We start from the raw sequence: 20,690 nt of genomic DNA on the forward strand, positions 1-20,690 counted from the left end.
AGAGTGCAGAGGGCCTGGCTGGGCCTGCGGAGGGCTGACTCCCCCCTTACCTTTCTTATCTCCCTCCTGGGGCCCGTAGTAGGCGAAGAGCCGTTCCAGCAGCGTGTCCTCGTTTCCCGCAGGCTGCAAAGCCTCCTCCTCCAGCAGCCACAGGAGCCCACGGGCCTCATCCGTGCGGGCCAAGGAGCGCACCTGCAGAGACGGTCCCAACCGCACGCATCACCCGAAGCGTGTCTGCTCCCCACCTGCTGGGCACGCGGGGACTGGCAGCATGCGCCCCGGTATGCCCTGGGCCGAGAGCCCTTGGAGAGGGAGAGATCTGTCCTAGCCCCAGCCCTACGGGAGTCTGGGACACGTCAGAGCGAGTGGCAACGCCTCGCTCTGAGTAACACTTCAGAGATTCTTTGCAGAGAAAGAATCAATACTTAATACCCGAGCCAGTAAAACACGTCAGGCAGGAGCATTCGCACCCAGCCACCGACGGGCAAATCCACCGCGCAGAGCTCAGCGAGATGCACCCACCACATCTCAGGCCGACGCTCTCCCACCCTGCCGCTGGCTGCTCCCCTGGCTTCTCACTGGGTAGCAGGGCGAGGCACCGAGGCCCTCCCTGCCTCTGTCAATCTCTGCACGCACGGGCCTGGGCGCAGGGTGAAGCCACTCGGGTTACTCCAGGAAGGCAATTCCCGCCCTGCAGGGAGGGGGCGCTCGGTTCCCGTGGGCTCAGTGCTACTCGATGGCATGCACCCCTGGGTGCCTCACTGCCCTGGGCCTGCATTCATTTCACTCCTTTACCACTTTATGGCATTTCCTATCGAGCCTGTGGCAAGATCTCCGTGCAGGGAGAGTCGCTTCCCCGAGTGCCCGCTGGGCCGGCGGGCAGGGCTGCTAACACAGCTGACCACCCTGCCACCTGGCGCTCCTGCACCACAAGCCAGGCTACACAGTAAGGTCCCCCTGCCACTGCCACCCTGAGGATCAGCCTGGCTGCCCTCTTTCTCCTTGGCAAGCCTGTCGCTCCCATCCTGGCCCCATGGTGCCAGCGCACCCCAGGCAGACTGCGTCTTCCCGCTGATGCCAAGCCCTGGTCCTGCCCATTGAAACCCTGCTGGGCCTTTTCTCAAGGGGAAGCTCTTAGAGCCGGAAGTGCCACTGGGCCTCCCTAAGCTCCCTGACGCTCCAATGGGCCACAGGACCCTTTGCTTTCCAGCCTGTGCTGTTGCGCTGCGCTGCTCAAGTGCTGCTCAGTCCTGCCCCAGAGACAGCTGTCTTTCAGTGCCGGGGGAAGTGACTCTACGCAGTCAGAAGGGCAGGCCTCCATGTGCCTCCCGTCCGTTTCCCAGGGAGCTTCCAGAGCCCCCCAGGCAACAGGTACTCAGCCGCACTCTCTGGCACTGCCTGGGTGATCAGGGCAGGGCCTCCCCCTGCCGTAGTCACTGCTAGCGGGGAGGAGAAGGGCCCTGGCAGCGTGGGTCTGATTCCGAAAGCTCCATAAACGACAGCAATGGATCGGCGCCGAACGCAGCCCCTCCGTCGCCAGGGGGAGGGGCAGCAGCAGCTCTCAAGCCTGCTGTTCTCCTGCTTCTTCATTGGCCAAGGCGTTAGCGGGAGAGGTAATTACTGGTGACGTGGCCCCACCGCCCAAATCTCCCCCCGCTTGCCTTGAGCCGTCTGCCCGGCACGATCGCCCGCCCCAGCACGCCGAGCAAAGCCGCCCGCGCTGCTGCCCCACGGAAACCCCCAGCTCGGCAGCAAATGTGGTTGGGTGGGCGGCCAGGCTCCGAGGGAAGCGGGGCCATTCCCAGCCTCGGGCACAGAGCACTGGGCGGGATGGGGCTGAGAGAGGTCTGGAGTATGGCATATGGAAGTGCAGCAGAGAGCAAAGCAAGGGGGGCTGGGATCACCTCTCTTCTCCCCCAGACACCCCCAGCAGAGAGCTTCCCTCAGGGTGACCCTCAGCCACCCACCCCGCAGAGCCGCCAGCACGATGCAGGGAACCAACAGGGGGAATGGAAACAGTTCTTCCGCCCGAGAGCTGGGCGGTCTGGAGACGAGTGAGGGGACCGCTGGCCCCACGAGCTGACGCAGAGACCACGGCCCACCTCAGAGAAGACGTCAGACTGGGAAGGGACGGCTGTTCCTCCCAGGAGGGGAAGAGACAGACTGTGCCTCCCCGCTGAGCCCTGCTGCCCCAGCATGGGGAGGGCCACCTCCCCGACAGCTCTGCAGACATCAGGACTAACTGCATCCCCCTGGACTGGCTCTGCCAGCAAGTGGGCAGACCAATGCCACCCGGAGCAGATCAGAGCAAGCCCCCGCTAACAGCGGCCTCCCCACCCAGAGCCAGAAGCCTCTCTCTGTTAGCGCCAGGTAACCAGCTGGATGAGTGCTGCTGCTACGGAGAGCTCCCAGCACGGCTGCAATCGCGTGTGACACTGGAGTTAACCTGGCATCTCCCCACCAAGGTAACCCCAGGAGTGCATCTGCCAGGGGACTGAGGGGTCTCCTCTGCATGCAGGCAAAGGCAGCAGAACCTCCTGCAGGCTTCTGGGTGCTGGTGACTGGCTGGGATCCTCTGGCTGTAGCTAGGAACAAGGGAACACCCTGCTTTGGAGGGGAGCTTGGAGCCAGGCAGCCTCCCCTCACCCTGTCTGCACACAAGAAACCCCCCAGGTCCCCCTGCCCAGCCCTGTCAAGATCCGGCCCAGAGCAAAGTGCAACTCCCTGCCCAGTGCTTAGCCAGGGGCCCTGCAAAGCTGCTGGCTCAGGGAGCAGGAGGTGCTCTGGCCTGGAAAGGAGCTTTCGACACGGCAGGGAGGGGAGGGGAGGGGAGGGAGGAGAGACATTCTTGCCATGAAAGCCGGCATGTGCTTACCAGTGCTTGGTGTGAGGCTTGGTCTACAGTGGCTACAGAGCCAGAGGTACTGGGCTCTATGTCATCTAATGCAAGCTCTATGCTTTCCTAGAGAGGACGGACAGACGAAGGGTTAGTGCCTGTGTGACTAAAGATCATAGTTACGGGACCCAGAGAGGGTCAGTCAGTACATTAGTCTGAATAAAAACTACAGGCCATTAGACCACAGGGGTTTCCCTGGAGAGCCCCAGCCTCCCTCCCACCGGTCAGCCCACTGCCCCGGGCTGCTCCCCATGGCGCTCAGCTGAGGAAGGGGAGTCCCTGGGGCAGGGGAGTGGGGTCACGGCCCTGGCCAGCGTGCACTATTCAGGGGTGAGCCGGGGGGACCGGGCTGGGCTGTAATCACACCCGGGGGGGAACCGCCGTGTCCCCCACCAGAGAAGGCAGAGCAATAACCAGGCAGTGTGCTGTGCGAAGGGAGTCGGCCCCCTGGGCCGCGCAGGAGGCAAAGAGCGGGAGCTCCCAAGGCTGGGTCACACTCCTCCAGGGTGAAGGCAGAGCAGCTGCCGCTGGGGTGTTTGGAAGGGGCTGGGAGAGGGCCCATGGTCCCCCGTGAAGTGAGGATGGGGGGCACTGGGCAAAGCGTCCTGGGGGAGCCATCTCAAATAGACGGGGGAACTCAGCCTCCACGGTCTAGCCAATCCTGGAGTCATCACCAAAGGGTGGTTCCTGGGTCACAGACACCAGCACCCCAAGGAGCTGGGCTGAGACCCAGAGCCAGGGCCAGGAGCAACAACCACCCTGGGCTGGCTTCGCACCAGGCTCTCGCTCCCAGAGCCCTCCCCAGCCTGGGGGTTCAGGGTTAGCTGGGCTGTGCACACAGGCAGTGCAGCAGAATGGGCGCACCCTTCCCACGTGGGCACTGAGAACCCGCCCAGCCGTGAGCAAAGGCGTCTGGGCCCAATTAGCCCCCTGCAGTGGGCCCGACCTGGCTGGTGCACACAGCTCCCCTCCCACCCTGGGGAGTTTGCCAGGAGCCAGCCCTCCATCGCTGCCAGGGGTGACTGCAATGCACAGGGCTGCTAGCAAAGCCACCAGTGCCCAGGGCAGGGCCAATGGCAAATGGCCTGTTCCCGGGGAAACCCCTGCTGCAAGAAGCACCAGATTCAGAGCTACTGATTAGCTGAGTCCTGTCTAGGCGTGACTGCCCGAGTCACCTACAGGGTTAGAAATCAGCTGGAGTCTAGTAGATGCTAGAGCAGAGAGGAGACGGCAACACAACTAGCTAAGGAAACAGCCTCCGCTGCCCCTTCCTCACACCCTGTACAGCCCAGAGCCACCGTGCCCTGGGCAAGAGCAGCGCCCGTAGCTTCTCCGCAGCGGGGGGGCTTGCCAGACCCTCGCTGGGCTCCTGCCGGGGAGCAGGTCTCTGCCACGGGACGAGACAGGGCTCCCTCAGGCAATACCTCCTTGTATCGCTCCAGCTCCTGAGTGAAGGTGCGCTCGTGGAACAGCGTCTGCAGCCGCTCCTGGGCATAGTTGTGGCACAGCTCCTCAAAGCTGGCCCCGCGGCTCTGGTTTGCCAGCTCGGGGTTCTGGAAGCCTGGGGTGTCCACAAGCATCATGGAGCACAGGGAATGCTGGCTGGACTTGAGAGCCCTGCGTGGGGGGAGAAAGGGGCTAGGGCACACCAGGCTCCACGCAGGGCATGGGATCAAACCGGCCTGGTCCTGTGCCTTGTCAGGAGCGACGCCTGCAGCTCCAGAGGAAGACAAACGCCCCCGAATGCCCTGGCTACAGGTGTGAGGTGAACCACTTCCCCCAGTGATCACACTGGGCAGGAGGGCCCCTTTCCTGGTACCCGGCTGCCCTAGGGTAGCGGTCTCTGCTGTCCTCAATGCATCAGAGCCCTGCCTGGGCCTTGCTCCCGGCTCCGGAGCACACAGCGGAGCTGCAGGGGCCGGGCGAGGAGAGCATGCCAGACCAGGTCCCTTCCCCGAAGCGGAGCACGGACAGCTCTCCCTGGCTGCCGTCTCCGGCCACCAGCCGGGGCGATGCTGAGCTCCAGCAGCAGGACAGCTTGGTGGTCTGGGCTTGGCCAACGCACACGGGGCCAGGACGGCTCACCCCAGCAGGGGGAGTGAGGCTCCTGCCCTACACCCCTCCCCACCCCGCTGCACTCTGTGCCAGCATGGCCTCGGCGCAGGCGCGTACCGGTTCAGCAGCGAGATGAGCAGCGTGAAGAGCTCTGAATACAAGCCCGAGGCCAGGCCTTCCAAGCACTCCAGAGCAGTCAGCCTGGAGCCTGGGGGGAGAAATGATTCCAGAGTCAAGGCGATGGCACTCCCCCCACCCATATGCTGTGCGGCTCAAGGCCCCACTTCCTGTGCCAGGGCAGGACCGGCTCGGGGAGCTGATCCAGGGCTCTGAGGGGGACTGGGAACGGCGGCACGTCAGTGTTACACCAGCTCCCTGGCTGACACCTGCTATAGGCCTCTGCCCTTGCCTGTCAAAAGAGGGTGGTGACTCCCGAGGGTCTGGACCCCTTGCTGACCTCAGCGGGAGATGCTGGGAAGTGGGTGGCAAGGAGTGGCTGTTTTGAGGAGGAACCTGGGGTAGGACTGGGGCCCGTCAGAAAAGGGGGTGGGATTCGGGGCCCTCAGCTGTTTTCTGGGCTCAGACCGTCCTGTGTTCTTGTCCACAGCTCGGGCGGCTCCGTGCTGGGCGGGGGGAGAAGGGGCAACCCAGGTTTCAGCACGTCTAGTGAGCAGACCCAGGCAGCCTGGGCCTCAGCTCCCACATCATCACCCTCCTTGCAACCCGAAAGCAAAATGCTTCCAAAGTGACCCCTGGTAACAGCCGGCACCCCCAGAATGCCAGGGCACGGAGAGGAAGGGCAGCTCAGTGCTTTGGGCGCTAGCCTGGAACTTGGGGCCCGATCCCTGCTCGGCCTTGGGCAGTCACAGCCACCCTGAGCCTCGGCTTCCCCCGGTACCAGGGGAACAGCCCTGCCCTGCGTCTCCCGGGGCTGGCCCTGAGGGCTGTGACGTGCTCAGACGATAGGGCCCAGCTCAATCCCATTCAGAGACTCATGACGAGGAGATGATGGGGTCCAGGGGAATCCTGCTGTCCTATGTGTTCATAGGGCAGTGCTATTATCCCCCGTGGGAACAGAACCCAGGGAGGCAAAGGGACATGCCCAAGGTCGCGCAGGCAGTCTGTGGTGGAGCAGGGAGTTGAATGAATCCAGGTCTCTCAAACTCCGGGGCAGTGTCCTAACCACTGGCCCATGCTCCTCTCCCATTTGGCTAGTTACAGACCCAGGAGGGCATCAGCTGCAAAGGAAGGCAGACGGTCGGGGGAGGGAAGCCAGGCTCCGGGCACCTGCAGGAAGTGCCATCACCTTGCTCGATGCTATCGACTGACACCATCCGCGCCCCATGTTCGGCAGCAACCCAGTACCTGAGCCATCTCCCAAGCCGGCTTCCTCGGGCCCCTGGCGGAAGGACGTGGATCGCTGCAGGCTCCCTTTGGGCTGGTGCTTGAAGATAGATGAAGACAGCTCCTCCAGGCTGCAGCCCAGCAGGTAAGCAGCCTTCTGGGCCCACTCGTGCCGAGCAAATTGCTTCCTCCCAGCTAGCGGGGAGGGAGAGAGTCTTAGTGCTGGGAATGCAGCCGGTTCCCCGAGGGGCTGTCTAGTGTGGGGGCATCCCAACCCAGGCACGGGGCCGGCGGCAGGTGTCCTCAAAGAACAGCAATGCCGGGGAAAGAGGTTCAGTGCAAGACAAAGCAGCAGCTAGGAGTGGCTGGGGAGCGCGGGAGGGGACGCGGCAGTGTCAGGGCTCGGCGCAGCCAACCCTGCTGTCCAGCCTGGCCACTAGTCACTCGCGCAGCGCGAAGAGCTCGGTGCGGAGCGGGGCAGACTGGGCCATAAGGAGCATGGAGTCCAGAGTTCGAGGAGAGGGGACTGGCACTCAGTGACTGAGACCGACGGCTGAGACATGCCGCCATGCTGGGATAACAGAAAGGCGCTCTCGTGTTCCCACCCAGCAGTGCCCCGAAGCCAGGGCTCCAGACAGTGCCTGCCTGGGACGGAGGATCCACCTCGGCGGGGGGTGACGCAGGGCACGTCCCTCCCCAGCGCGCCAGGGAGCTGCCCTGGATCCCGGCTGGGCTGGGTCTTAGGGCGCTTCTTGCAGAAGCGGGAGGAGCCGACCTCCCGGCAAGGCGTCGGGCAGAGCTCTCGCTGCAGCTCTTCCTCCAACCGACGCCCCCGGCCGCCCTGGGGGACGGGAAACATGGGGATGCCCGAACCCGAATACCCCCAGCTGCCCTGGGGGAGGGGAAATGCGGGGACGCCTGGCACCAGGCAAGGAGCCGGGGACACACAGGGAGAGTGAGTTAATGGGTAACACGTGGAACACAGCAGTGGGGAAGCAGAGAGAAAGGAGGCTTTACCTTCGTCGGTGTCTGCATTGCCAAGGGACGGCATGCACCATGCAAACAAAAACAGGGGGTTAGAATGCGCCGGTGACAGCTGCTGCCAGCGAACACCTGCACTGGGTGGACGGGCCACCCCTGGGGGCAAGCGTGGCAAGCCAACGCACACTGCCACACGCACACACACAGACAGACACGGACACGGACATGCCACCCCTGCCGGGGCCCCTCCTCGAAGCCAGGCAGCCACAGGAGGCACACACCAGCCCCCAACCCAGGGCCTGGCACCCATCTTTCCACTCACCCTTCTGCCCCCCATGCCAATCCGCTGGCTGCTCTCGCCAGCCCCAACCTGGGGCAGGTTTGTGCCCGCACAGCCCCATGCGAGGTGGCACTGGGGCCCCATACAGACCCATCAGGCCGGAGTCAGTGAAGGCCACCACGCTGGGAGCCTCTCATCAACAGGGCAGCCAGTGAGCCACGCTCGCAGACAGACGTGCCCTGTGGGCCCCACGGCTCAGGAAGCCCTGAGGTTCTCTGGGGCCATCCTGGGACCTTTCCACCGGGCCCCGCTCAACATGGATCAAAGACAGCCCCTCCCTCAAGCAACTGCCCAAGGAGCTGCTGGAACGCAGAGGGCAGCATATCTAACCCCGGCTCCAGGGCAGCCGCACAGAGCGGGACAAGGTTGGGCCTGGATTGAGGGCCGGCCTGTGTACTGAGGGGCTGTAATCCAACCTCATGGGCTGCCCCGGCTGCCAGCCCAGGGGCCAGCTGGCAGAGGGGCAGGGGCAGTCATGCCACAGGGTCCTTCTCCCCCTCTCCAGCAGGGCCTTGGTCTGCTTTGTGAGACACCGCACGGATAAAAATCCCCTTCACGCCCCGAGCATGGTACCTGGCAGAGCAGGATCTGCAACACACAGCGACTGAGGCTGCTCCCCCGCAGACCCTGACTCCACTCCAGCCCCCTAGCTACAGACACCACCTCTTCATTAACACCAATGCCGGGGGGCTGCTCTTGCCCCAGGTCCCTTCCAGCTTGGGGATGTTATGAAATCACCTTCCCCTGCCCCCTGCAAAACAGCCCCTGTGGTGCAATGGTGTGAGGGGCCTTTCCCGGCAGCGCTCTCTGGGCTGTAAAATCCAAGCCCGGCGAGTCACAGCAGGAACCTCTGGGACCCGTCTCACAAGGGAAATCCCATGGCGCCAGCGGGGAGCAGACGCCAGCATGACCCACCGCCCTCGGACACTGCTGGGGGGGCGGGGCGAGAGCGCGGGCAGACAGACTTCCCCAGAACGCCGCCTCGGAGAGATGAGCTGCCCCCTCCTGCTATCTGACATGGCTGAAGGCCGGGGGAACCCCAGCTCAGAGAGAGCGCTGTGAGCTCCCAAATCACGCCAGGGCAAACCCAGCAGCTCTGTGTCTCGTCACACGGCGCGCTCAGGGCCCTGCACTTGCCCCAAGTCCACCTGGGGCTCTGCCTTGGCCGTAGCCCCTCTAGGCACTCTCCCAGCTCTAGAACTGGGCCTTCCAGCCAGTGCCGAGACACAGACCTGGCCCCGAGAACCTGCCACATGCCCTGCCGGGGCAGACACAATACACCGGGCCTATGACCACACACGCTGCTCCGGCAGCCTGGAGGGGCTCCTCAGAACACAACGCAGTGGGACTGGGATCGGTGTTTCCCCCCCAGCTCAGTGTGCAGCCCCTGCCCCCATGCCACCAGCACAGGGCACGGAGCAGACCCCACAGCCCCAGGAGAGACCAGAGGCAATTGCCAACTCCTCCTGCAAAGGGCCCTGTGAGAGGAGGCCAATTATTAGTCCAGGAACGGGAGGACAAGGCAGGCCGTCCTCATGCACACGTCAGCCGCCTGCCCAGGGAAGCAGCCAAGGCCTGCTCCAGGGAGGGGACGTGGCTTCCGTCCCTGCACAGTGTGGCCACTAAGGCTTTCCCTGAGCCAAGGGCTGGAAACCCAAATATCTTCCCAATACTGCTGCCTCAACTCAGGACAGGCCTCAGAACCGCTCTGCTTAGCCTCAGCCCCACCCCACGGGTCTCTCCTGCAGCAACCCAGCGCCACCAGCAGCATGCCCATGCTCCCGCCCGTTTTGTGGGGGAGGGAGGAAGCTGGGGAACACTAGGGCTGGAGCCAGGGCTGTGCAGCGTCCCCTCCGCCCCCAGTGTGCGGACAGCCTTGCACAAGGCCCTGAGGTCAATGGTGAGCTGGTGATTTCCCTTGTGAATGACAGTGAATGAAAGCTGGGTGGATCGAGCACTGGGGATGATCCTGGCCCCAAAGCATGCCCCACCGGGTGCAGCCAGGAGTCAGCAGGGCGCAGCGCACACAGGGCTGCCGAGGGGGAAAGAAAGAAGAAGTTCTACGCAGGGTTCACTAACCCCCAGGAGTAGTTCGGAGAGAACCTCCCCTGGGCACTGCCGTGCCCTGTGGGGATAGGCCTTTCAGTCACCTCTCGGGAAACAACCGTGCATGGAAAGGCAGTTCAGACTGGCAAACCTCGGCTTATTAAAGTGCCCAGTGAAGTTCTGAACAGTTGGTTACCTTTGGTGGCTCCTGCGGCCCCCAGATGATAAATGGCCCCCAGGACAAGCCAGAACGCCTTCTGCTCATCGCCGGAGATGCCCAGCACTTTCATGGCAGCCTGGAGCTTGCTGAACTGCTGGGCTGCCTTCTGCTTTTCTTCCGGCTGGAGAACAAGGGAACACGGTGCCGCTGCCTCAGTCAAAGGGGTGGCTTTTCTCACCGCTGGCTAACAGCCACCCGCTCTGGGCCAGAGCTCCAGCCCCTGCCCTGCTCCCCTCGCCCCAAGGCCAGGTCTGCATGGATCCCGGGGAGAGTACCTGGGCCAGGGCAAAGCAGGCGTCCTCACAGAGGTCACGCTGCCCCCGTGAACGACAGAGCGGGGCGTCCGGCATGTGCAGGGAAGGCTTTAGTTAAGCTTTTAATTAAAAATCTACATCAAAGGCTAATCCTGGGGCTCAGGTGGAGAGCAGAAGAGTAAACGGATGGCGCCCAGGCGACGGAGAGTCCGTTTCTCTGGGAAAGGCGGAGGCTTCGCCGTCACTGGGTTGCGTCGCTCCCCGGGAGCTGGCAGGCAGCAGCAGCCCCCAATGAACCGCCCAGGCCCCCCGGTCTCTGCAGCTGTTCCAGCAGCCCCACAGTGACTGTGTCGGCCTTGGACTTTCATCCAAGGGCCCCCCTGCTCAGCCGGGCCCCCAGGGCCCAGCCCATGCTGGGTCAGACCTGGGGAGGTGGGCCCTGCCCATGCAGGACCGCGCCCTCGTAACACCAGCCCCACCCGGCTCTGCCCTGAGTCACCTTGGACAGTGGCACAATCCCAAACACGTTGGTCTCTGCGAAGTGGCTGAAGTGAAGCTCAGTTCTGCAGGGAGAAAACACAGCGTTACAGGGCCGGCCTGCGCTGACAGGCCCCACGCCAGGGCCAGCTTCCCCCGAGGCCTGATTCAGCTCAACACACCAAGCCCTGTTCTCTGGAATAAGATTCCCTGCCGCAAGGCACAGAGGCAGCTTCCGGGACCCTGCTCTCTCTCAGACCCCTGCAGGCTACACAGACTCATGTTGCCACGTGCCTGATGGGGCAGCCAGCCCACACCATGCCAGCTGCACTGCCGACCCCTCTCTGTCCCCTGCCATCTCCATGACGTCCCAGAGACGCCCATGGGCTTGCAGCCCCGTACCCAGCGGGCCGAGGCTGGCTCTCAGCAGCGGGCAAAGCGAGTCTTGGCAGGGGAATGGCTGGAGCAGAGCTTAGAGACCCGCCAGCGTTCAGACCGTCACCACAGCAACGGACCCCATTGCCAGGGGAGGGCGAGAGGCAGTGATGGGGGCAGGTGGCGCAGGGCTCACCTGAGGGCATTGTCCGTGCCAGCCAGCAGGTAGTAGAAGACATTGAAGGTGGCCTCGTTGGCCGGCCGCTTGGTGACCCTCAGCTTCTCCAGCAGCATCGTCTGGGGACCAGAATGGAGACATTTGGGGCGGGGCTGTGGCACACTGCCAGCTGCCCACCAGCCAGGCAGCACCAGTGCACAGGCCCGGCTCTGTTCACCGAGGCTGGGCCTGCTGCAACAGCAGCCCAAAGCACCTGGCGCTGCTGGCCCCTTCCCCTCCCCCCTGACCTCCAGCCCTGCTTTTTCTGACTCGTGGGCGGGCAGCACTCTGGGGCAGGGACCATCTCTGGGCTGCCTGTGTCTACCCGTGCCTGCTACAACGGGGCCCAAGGCCCTTCAGTGTTAGCCCAACAGACGCAATCAATTACACCCAGCCTGTCTCTAGCAGGCGCCTTCCAGCTGCCTCAGTGGGAGGTCAAATCCCAGTCACACGCCGGGTGCCGAGCTTTCCCTGGGGGCTGAGCTATTCTTGCCTGCCCGCCAGTGTCACGGAGTCCCCGGGCGATGCTCTGGAACTGCTCCCCACAAAGCCAGTCAGGACCTTGGGGAGCTTCCTCTCCCTCGGAGCAGACTGTCTTCAGGGCAAGAAGCTCACATGGCTTCACCTCCTGGGTCTCTCCTGGGAGCATTCAGCATATGCCCCTCCGTGCGCTTCCCACAGCGAGTCCGCCCAGGCGGGGTCCTGGGGAAGCCAGAGGGTCCTGCACACACCCCCACTTTGCAGTCAGACGTGACTCTCAGCCAGCCAGTAAAACAGAGGTTTATTAGATGACAGGAACATCGTCTAAAACAGAGCTTTTAGGTCCAGAGAACGGGATCCCTCAGATGGGTCCATTCTGGAGTCCCACGAGCCAGACACCCCCGTCTGCACTCACTCCTAGTCCCCAGACAGCTCCAAACTGACTCACCCTCCAGCCCCTCCTCCTCTGGGCTCTGTCCCTTTCCCGGGCCAGGAGGTCACCTGATCTCTTTGTTCCCCTTTAGCTATTCCCTTGCAGAGGGGAAGGGCCTGGCCATTTGTTGCCAGGATACAAAGTGTCGGCCATTTATGCACACTGGAGACTTAAGACATGCACAGGGAAACTGAGGCACCCACACAGTATTCAGAGGAAACATTAAGAACAGTCCCACTTCGTCACAGCCAGTGACTGCCTCTGCCCCATGCCCTGGTGACGCTGCCACGCCCCTGCCCCGTCTAACCCCAGGCCAGGGGTCGCTCTCATTGGGTGGCAGCTGATTATGGCAATACAAACACCGGTAAAGCGACAGACTCTGAAGCCTCCTCAGCCTCCCTGAACCTATCTCCCCGCAGCTGATTAGCAGCTCTAGGTACAGGGGCCTACAGAGGGACTTGGCTGAACGTTAACGGCTGCGCTCTCCTTACCACGCTGGTGCCAGCTTTTATGAGTGGCGGAAGGGAGAGAGACGCCTTGTTACGGGAGACTAATTCCGCAAGGAAAGGAAATCAAGGCCGTCTGCGACACGTCGCCACCTAGCTGTGCTGTGCTCCAGATGTGAAGGAAGATGAGCACCAGCAAAGGAGGCCAATCATCACAGAGTGGATTTACCAGCAGTGCAGCTGCTGAGCGTGGCTGTGAACACGCAGCTCCGCTTTCAAGGGAGAGCCCAGGCAGGCAGCCTGCCCGCGCCAGCCTAGCCCCACACTGAGACCAGCAGGGGGCAGCTTTAGCGCCGATCTGGAAGGAGGGGAGTTCAATCTCCAGGCCCCAGTGGGTCCCTGGCTTCCTGCTGAGACTGCCAAAGGCAGCTCCCCATTTGGGCCAGCCACAATGGGGCTGGTGGGACAGGCCGCAGGTCCTGTTAGGAGTCATGTGCCAGGGACAGCCCCAAGCTCTGAGCTAGGTACCAGGTCCCTGTTCTGTGGTCACTGCCCAACGCCATCCAGGCCCCCCCAGCTGTTCGCTCAGCACACACCGTGTGTGTTCTCTCCCCAGCCCCCTCTCACCTGTATGGAGGCTGAGGCCACCTGGCCAGCCTGATCGAAGTCCAGCGAGACGATCTGGGAGAAGCGAGTGGCGTTGCCGTTCATACTGGTGCTGCTGTTGCCAAAAGCCTCCAGGATGGTGTAGAGCGCCTGCCACTTCTCCGCTGTGGGGACACAAGCAAGGGGGCGTGTGCACGGCCGGCCCCGTGGCCCAGAGGGCTGTGTTAGTTACAGAGCAAGCGCCTCGGTGTGCCCACGGTGCAGGGCCAGACTGGCAGCAGCAGGGCAACCTCGCCACCCAGGGACCCCAGCGCCACCCTAGAGGGAGCAGGTGCCCTTGGTCCGAGCTGTGCTCCCCAGCTCACGCCCGTGGCCAGGGACCCAGAAAGCAATCCCCCAAGCAACGTGGGGCTGGCAGGAGCCAGCAGTGCTGCAAGGGGCCCTCGGCGTCCCCTCTAGCTGCCCCAGGAGCAGTGCTGACGGGTCCCAGAGAGCTGCTAATAACCCGCCCGGGCCAGGTGTCGGCGAGAGCAGTGAAGGGCCCATCCAGGCTGCAGAAGCGTCGAGTGGAGCAGATCTCGGCAGGTCAGCGCTCTCCTATGGCCACGGCCCGGCCAGCACGGCTGGGCACTCACCTGAGAAGATCTTCCCCGTGCTGCCAGCTACGGTGGCCAGGTACTGGATCAGGTGCTGGCAGCAGGTAGTCTTGCCACTGCCGCTGCTCCCCAGCAGGACGATTGACTGATCCTGGCGGCTCATCAGCATGTTGCGGTAGGCGGCCTGGGCCACGGCGTAGATGTGCGGAGACATGTCTTCCCTGCGGCACCCTTTGAACATGTGCATCACCTGGGGAGAGTGCAGGGGGCTGGGTGACTTAGCGTGGCGCTGGCCGGGCCAGGCCACTCCCCCTCCAGCCATCCTGGGCGGGGCCCTCAGCCCCACGCGAATCGCTCCTTCCCCCGCTCCAGGGCTCCCACGGGCAGGAGCAGGAGCAGCGGACCTTACCCAACGCGCTGAGAGACGGATGGGACAGCAGGCCCACCTGCTGGCACCGTCCAGCAGGACCTCTCCTCAACACGGGCAATGCAGCCAGGAGAGAACACAGCCAATAACTGCACTTGCGGCTGTCCCTGCCCCCCACACCCGCAGGAGAGTCCACCCTCGCCCCCATACCAGGAGCACAGACCCCCAGTGAGAGCCCAGGGGCTGTCCGCCGTGCCCGCGAGGCAGGGCAGCACTACCATCGCCGTTACAGACCAGCAAGCGGGGGAGGCTGGCGTCACCCAGGGCACGGTCGCATCGCTGGGAACTCAGCACTTCCTGGCTCCCAACCCTGGGCTCTGTCCCCCGGGCACTCTTCTAGCCCGCTGCCGGTGGAGTGGGACCCCCGTGGATTGAGTGCAGAAGCTGTGACAAGGGTTAATGCAGCCAGGCCCTGAGCTGCAGCGTTACCTTCTCGGAGTACATGGAGGGGGAGCTGAGCGGGTTGACGACCAGCACGGTGGGCCCCGCGTAGGTGTGGATCAGGTTACCCCCGTAGCGCTGGCGCACCGTGTGCAGCACGCTGGATTCATTGAGATAGACGAGGTTGGCCAGGTCCTCCACCCGGTCACAGGACGGCGGGTTCGCCTGGGGACACAGAGGGGACAGGCAGCATCAGGCAGGGAATCCCAGCCCCTACCCCACACAGCCCCTGCCACCGCAGGCACAGATCCACTTCTCGCCCACCCTGCAGCCCCTGCTCCTGCCCCCCAGCCAGAATCAGGGCCCCGGGCTCCCACCTTCTCCACGTCATCCTCGTCCACTTCCAGCACGGCCCCATCGTGGTCCAGTTTCACCTTCACCTTCCCTTCGGGCAGGAGGCTCGCTTCATCCGCTCGCAGTTGGCTCGCTGCCAAGGGAACATGCCATGGCATGGGCAGGCTCTCCTGGCACCACAGCCCCTCGTGTCCCCCCCCCCCCCATCTCTTCCCGTGCCCGGGGACACGCTGACACCTAGTGGTGGAGCTCTGGCACTGAGGTCAGGCTGCTCCTGCACACCAGGCCCCACTTCTTCCAGACAGCAGGACGGGGCACTCCCCTGGCCGCGTCTCCCCGCGCCGGCTGGAACCCGCTGGGCAGCACATGACACACAGGTGGCCAGGGACCTGGCTGGTTACCACTTGCCTCCCTGAGCCCTGGCACGGGCGTGGAGGCTCAGGAGAAGGCACCCCGCTCTCACGCTGCAAGGGCACACTACTGATGCCTTCTGGAGCTCTGCTCTTCTGCCTGTCACCTGGCAGGTCAGAGCCAGGCTAGAGCTCTGCCCCGCGCCATTAGCTGGAGAGCAGCAAGGGGGGCTGTGAGCAGAGCCGTGGTCTAGCCCTACTGCACAGCACTGCCCCAAGGAAGCCAGGGCCAGGGCCTCCCATGGAAGGTGAAGGACAACACTCACCCAAGGAGAAGCCATCCTTGTGGACCAGCCACACCTTGTCCGTCTCATACCAGGCCTCCTCGGCAGCAATCTGCTCCTCCGTCTTCGCCTGCCAGAACGAGGAGAAAGGGGAAGAGGTCACGGCTCAGGCTGGGGGGACTGGACCGGCCCAGGCCATCAGAGACTCCAGCACCGCCTCTCACCCTGCTGCCCTCCCCTCTCCCCACCCAGGCGCCCCCTGATCACCAGGACAGAACCCAGCCCTGTGCCAGGGCTCCCACCCAGGGAAGAACTCAGACCCAGAGAGCTCGGCAGTGACTGGGGTGGGAAAGCTGGTCCCTGCTGTTCCACGTGACAGAGCCTGGCTCTAGCCATCAAAGGGAGCATGGCAGCACCCCTGCGCCACTAACAGCCAGCCTGGTCTGCGCAACACAAGCTCTCAGAGCAGCCACCCAGCTCCAGCCAGCCTCACATCGGGTCTTGGACCAACACATCCAAGCTGAGTGTGCGACCCCCTCGCACCTCAGAAAGGAAGAGCAGGGCAGGGCAGCGGGGAACACAGTGCATCCTGCAGAGCAGAATGAACACGTGCACACAGGGAGAGTGCAGAGAAGGGACAGCCCTAAACCTCCAAGCCAAGTGAACAATGTATGCAGCCCCTGCCCCCCCGCACAGGGCATGGAGAGCACCACGTGGCAACTCTGCAAATGCAGACACCTGGAGTGTCACAAAGCAACACCCCCACGGCCATGCAAACAGGGCCTCACATAGACAGCTCTGCAAACCAGGCCCAGCTCTCTGGGGCTCGCGGGACAGGAGAACTGCTGAGGGTGGGCCACAGGGGAGAACCGGGGGTCAGGCTATTTGGCAAAGCTGCCCAACAGCGGGCTCTGCTGGGTGGAGGAATCCCCCCGAGGGCAGGCCCTGAACCTTGGAGTCACTGGACAGGGCCATGTTCCTTCAGGGAGCAACCCCAGGCTGGCCTGTGGAGAGTAGATTGGACAGGCCCAGGGGGCTTTTCCAGCTGTCCTGGCTAAGACCTTGTCCCACCAACGACCTCATGCAAACGTGCAGGGCAAAGGCTTCATGCAAACAGAAAGAGGGGGAGCAACACACCAGCACACAAACAAGGCAGTCCCCCCCACTGCCCAGCATCAAGCAAATTCACAGACACTCCCAGAAACGTTAGTGTGGTCAAGCAGCCAAACCTGAGGCAGGGATGCAGCAAAGACTGGGCTCAACTTGGCTGCTGGGGCATCGTCCGCCTGTCCCTATTGAGGCCGATGGGGAAGCAAGGTGTAAAGGGTTAATGTCCTCTCCCCCCAGGGGAAGGCGCAGAGAGCAGGGAAGCCACTATGAGAAGCGAATGGAGGTGAATGGGACAAAACCTGCCGACCATGCAACGAGGGGCCAGTGGCACAGCGTCTCTCCCGACCCTTCGGCACAGTCAGCACTGCCCCGAGCACCCCCTGCCACGCTGCAGGAGAGTGTCCGGTGCCCACGCTGCACTCAGGGTGGCAGTGTCCTGCAGCCCCCACCCACAGCTCCCCGGGTCACAATGAACAACAGTGCCCTGCGTTTCCCAGCGCGCCCCCCAAGCGCTTTGCAGAGCTGGGCCTCTGAAGAGAGGCCGCTGACCTGCCCACGGTCACCCAAGGAGTAAGTGGCAGACCTGGAGTGCGTCTCCCAGGCCTGGGCCTTGACCTCAATGCTCTGCCCCACCACACGGGAGGCCTGGGGGCAAGCCTCCCTCCCTGCCTTGCCATGCCCCCCAGTTATCCAATCCACAAGCAGCCGGGAAAAGGAGGAGCCAGTGGGAAGGAGGGTCCCGCCTAGGCTAACAGGCAGGCTGCCCGGACATCGGGGAGGAAGTATTAAAGTGGGCATGTTCTCCAGCACGTGGGGGAACCCTCACCCCCTGCTCAGAAGGGTGAACGGGACCCCCCAGCATTGCAGATTCTTGCTCCCCAAACGCAGCTGCGTGCGTGTCTGGGAGCGAATGTCACGGAGAGTCCAGCTTGGCAGCTGAACGGGCAAGAGGACAACGCTCCAAGACACGCACAGCCCAGCGCCCGGAGCGCTGCGGACCCCGCCCTCCCTGGGTGACTGCACAGCCAATAACAGACCAGAGCCCACTGGGGCTGGGCGATCGATCGCACTCGCATGTCCCCCCAGAGCCCAGGAGGGGATGCAGGTTTCACTGCTGACCAGCAGGTGGAGACAGAGACTGCACCTGAGGCAAGAGGCTCTCGATTGCCCATTTACCTGCCGGGCCGGGGAATGGAACCTGCCTCCCTCGCCCTGTCTACAGCCGCCCTCTGGGCTCATCAGACCAGCCCCGGTTCGGGAACCTCGTCCACACTCAGGTGTTTGCAGCCTTGGGGACCCAAGTCCTCGCTGGAGGTCTGGGGGAGTTTACTGCCTATACCACTCTGCTGCTCAGCCAGGCCCTTCACCTTTGGGCGTTTGTCGGTACAAGGAGCAGGCCAAGTGGTGGCACCCGTACAGTCGAGAGGCAGCCTACTCAGTACACAGGGCCTACAGCCGGGAGTCAGGACTCCTGGGTTCTCTTGTCAGCTCTGCCACTGACTCCTGGGGACGGACAGCCGGCAAGGGTGCGGCGTCCTTCGTCCCACTCACTGTGAGCAGGTGAGGACCTGGGAATGCAGCCTTCTGCGGAGACAGTTAACAGCTGCTCCTGCTCCTCTTGCCTGAGACTGTCCAACAGACTCCCCATGCCCACACTGATCTGCATGTCTGTCCTCTGCTGCCAGCCCAGCGCCAGGACCGTACTCAGCAAGCTCACGGGCACCATCCCAGTGCAGAGCTCACACCTCCTGCTTTCCGGGTGGGAATAACTCCCACCCCAAGGCAACTCCTGCACAGAGGTGAACAAGTCAGGCTGCAGCCAGGAAGCCCCAGTGCACGAAGGCAGCCTCTGGCCTGAGGGAGACCCACACTAGCTCCAGAAGCTTGGGGAGGCCAACGGTCAGTGGCACTGGCCAATGCAGCCTCCCGCTGCCAGGAGCCGGGCGGCCTGTTCCCCGCCCTGCCGTACGCGGTCTCCCGCTGCCGGGAACCAGGAGGCCTGTTCCCCGCCCCGCCGTACGCAGCCTCCCGCTGCCGGGAGCCGGGCAGCCTGTTCCCTGCCCCGCCGTACACGGCCTCCCGCTGCCGGGAGCCGGGCGGCCTGTTCCCTGCCCCGCCGTACACGGCCTCCCGCTGCCGGGAGCCGGGCGGCCTGTTCCCTGCCCCGCCGTACGCGGCCTCCCGCTGCCGGGAGCCGGGCGGCCTGTTCCCCGCCCCACACACGCTTGCCTGGCTAGTAGGAGGAAAGTCTCACGGCTCATTAGTAACACACGAGCCCCCGCCCACAGGTGGGCGGACTTGGGACTACTACAGAATGGCTCCGGAGCAGGTCTAGCTAGCACAATGGCAGGACTGAGAAGGGCAGAGAACCGGACGGGGCAGGCCGGAGAGGAGAGAGGTGAAGAAAGCCTTACACTCCAGCATGAGGCGCGTGCACAGACACCAGCCCAGAGGCAGACAGACGACGGTGGGAGGTCACCGGTGGAAGCAGAGAGCTCCTGTGGGCAGGGGTACAGTACCTGACTCTGTGCTGACGGGGAGGCCACAGGCTCCAGCTAATGGCAGCAAGGCAAGAAGGGGAAAAAGGAGAAGAAAGAGGCTGAGATAAGCAGAGAATTGAAGGAAACTCACCCCGGCCAGCGACCCCAAACAGAGCAGGCGTGTGACTGCCCGGGCCAAAACCCCACATCAACATCCAACCACGCGCTGCTCCAACCAACCACTTCCCCACGGCTCAGGGGACACCACCACCCTTCTCAGGCCAGCGGGGCATCACTCTACCAGCAAGGCCAGCTCCCAGAGCCAGCCAACTTCTGCCGGCACCTCGCATGGGCTCCGGCGTACGCGAAGGAACTGCACGGCTGCGTCTCAACGGAGCCTGGCCTCCAAGCCAGTGCAGGAGTCGCAGCAGCTGGCTCTACTCCCTGATGACGAAACCCCTCGGTGGAACTGCTAATCGCCTGGTACAGCCATGAGTGAACCAACAAGGATGTGATGCTGGGCTGGGTCCACAGTGAATGGGTCTGACCCCAGGGACTGCAGCCAGCATCACAGAGCAATCCTGCCCCGGCCCTTTCAAACCCCAATCCGCTGAGCCTTCCCCTACTGCAGGCCAGGTTGGGTTTCCAAGAGCCAGTGCTGCAGAGTGGACCCAACAAAGCTAGCCCACCTCTGACTCCAGCCAGCCACCAGCCTCACTGCTGGGCGGCCCAAAGCCCTCTCCTGGAGGAGGAGGAGGGTGGAGGAAGCAGGTCACCCACTGGTAATCAATGGCCCTGCTACTAATGGAACCACTCCTGGTGCTGACCATGGCCCGCCCCAGGGCGCTCACTGGCCTTTCCACCGACGGCTGCTCACCAGGGTCAGTACCAACCCTCTACAGGCTGCAGACCTGCCCGACTCCGGGCTGCACCCGCGGGCTGCGCTGCTCACTTGCCAGCAGCCCAAATGCCGCCCTGGTGTAAACCCAAGTGAGTAACTGCAGCTGCTGTCACCCTCCTCGGCGAATGCAGCCGGGCTCGAGGCGCCAGGAGCCATTCGCCAGGAGTAGAGGGCCCAGTAGGCCATTGGGGACAGCAGGTATGGGCTGCCCGTTGGCACAGGAGGGGTGACACGCTTCCTTCTCCAGGCTGCAGAGCGCCAGCAGACTCACCCCAGTGTTACCCTTCCACACGTGGCGCAAGTCCACCTGGCCACGGCCTCTCCCCGACACTCCGCTAACTCCCACCCCCAGGAGTCAGAGGACAGGGTCCAGAGAAGGGACGAGTGACCCGGGGCCCGTGTCGGGACATCCCCTGCTGCGCTCTGGGTCACTTCCCACACCCCCGAGGTGCAGCCGTTGGTCCGTGGCAGGCAGCTGAGGCATTGGAGAGGAAGCGCAGGACGCAAACTGGGGCCTCTCCTGCGTGGGCAGTGCCAGGATGAAAGGGAACGGCAGGCCCCCGAGCCGCACACACCCTCCTACGGGCAGTAATACTGGCAAGGGATAGAAGAGGGGCATCCTCAGAGAGCAGAGCGC

General features: G+C 63.6%; 1 protein-coding gene across 8 annotated transcripts in view; it reads right to left on the minus strand.

The window, feature by feature from the left end:
- Positions 1–20,690, minus strand: part of MYO18A (myosin XVIIIA) — a 120,295-nt gene that overhangs the window by 41,052 nt on the left and 58,553 nt on the right. For 5 of the 8 annotated variants that reach the window (XM_054008554.1, XM_054008551.1, XM_054008550.1 and 2 more), the window contains 14 exons: positions 15,605–15,692; positions 14,952–15,061; positions 14,623–14,799; positions 13,806–14,016; positions 13,192–13,334; positions 11,185–11,285; positions 10,636–10,699; positions 9,859–10,003; positions 7,313–7,324; positions 6,317–6,490; positions 5,069–5,159; positions 4,321–4,513; positions 2,876–2,962; positions 51–192 (listed from right to left, as the gene is read on the minus strand). In XM_054008554.1, coding sequence (XP_053864529.1) covers positions 51–192; positions 2,876–2,962; positions 4,321–4,513; positions 5,069–5,159; positions 6,317–6,490; positions 7,313–7,324; positions 9,859–10,003; positions 10,636–10,699; positions 11,185–11,285; positions 13,192–13,334; positions 13,806–14,016; positions 14,623–14,799; positions 14,952–15,061; positions 15,605–15,692 — 1,738 coding nt within the window. Of the gene's footprint in view, positions 1–50; positions 193–2,875; positions 2,963–4,320; positions 4,514–5,068; positions 5,160–6,316; positions 6,491–7,312; positions 7,325–9,858; positions 10,004–10,635; positions 10,700–11,184; positions 11,286–13,191; positions 13,335–13,805; positions 14,017–14,622; positions 14,800–14,951; positions 15,062–15,604; positions 15,693–16,791; positions 16,855–19,191; positions 19,228–20,690 lie in introns of all 8 variants that reach the window. The other 3 variants (XM_054008548.1, XM_054008547.1, XM_054008549.1) reach the window with 2 other exon arrangements.

Source organism: Malaclemys terrapin, chromosome 18 (genome assembly GCF_027887155.1).
Source record: "Malaclemys terrapin pileata isolate rMalTer1 chromosome 18, rMalTer1.hap1, whole genome shotgun sequence".
NCBI lineage: Eukaryota > Metazoa > Chordata > Testudines > Emydidae > Malaclemys > Malaclemys terrapin.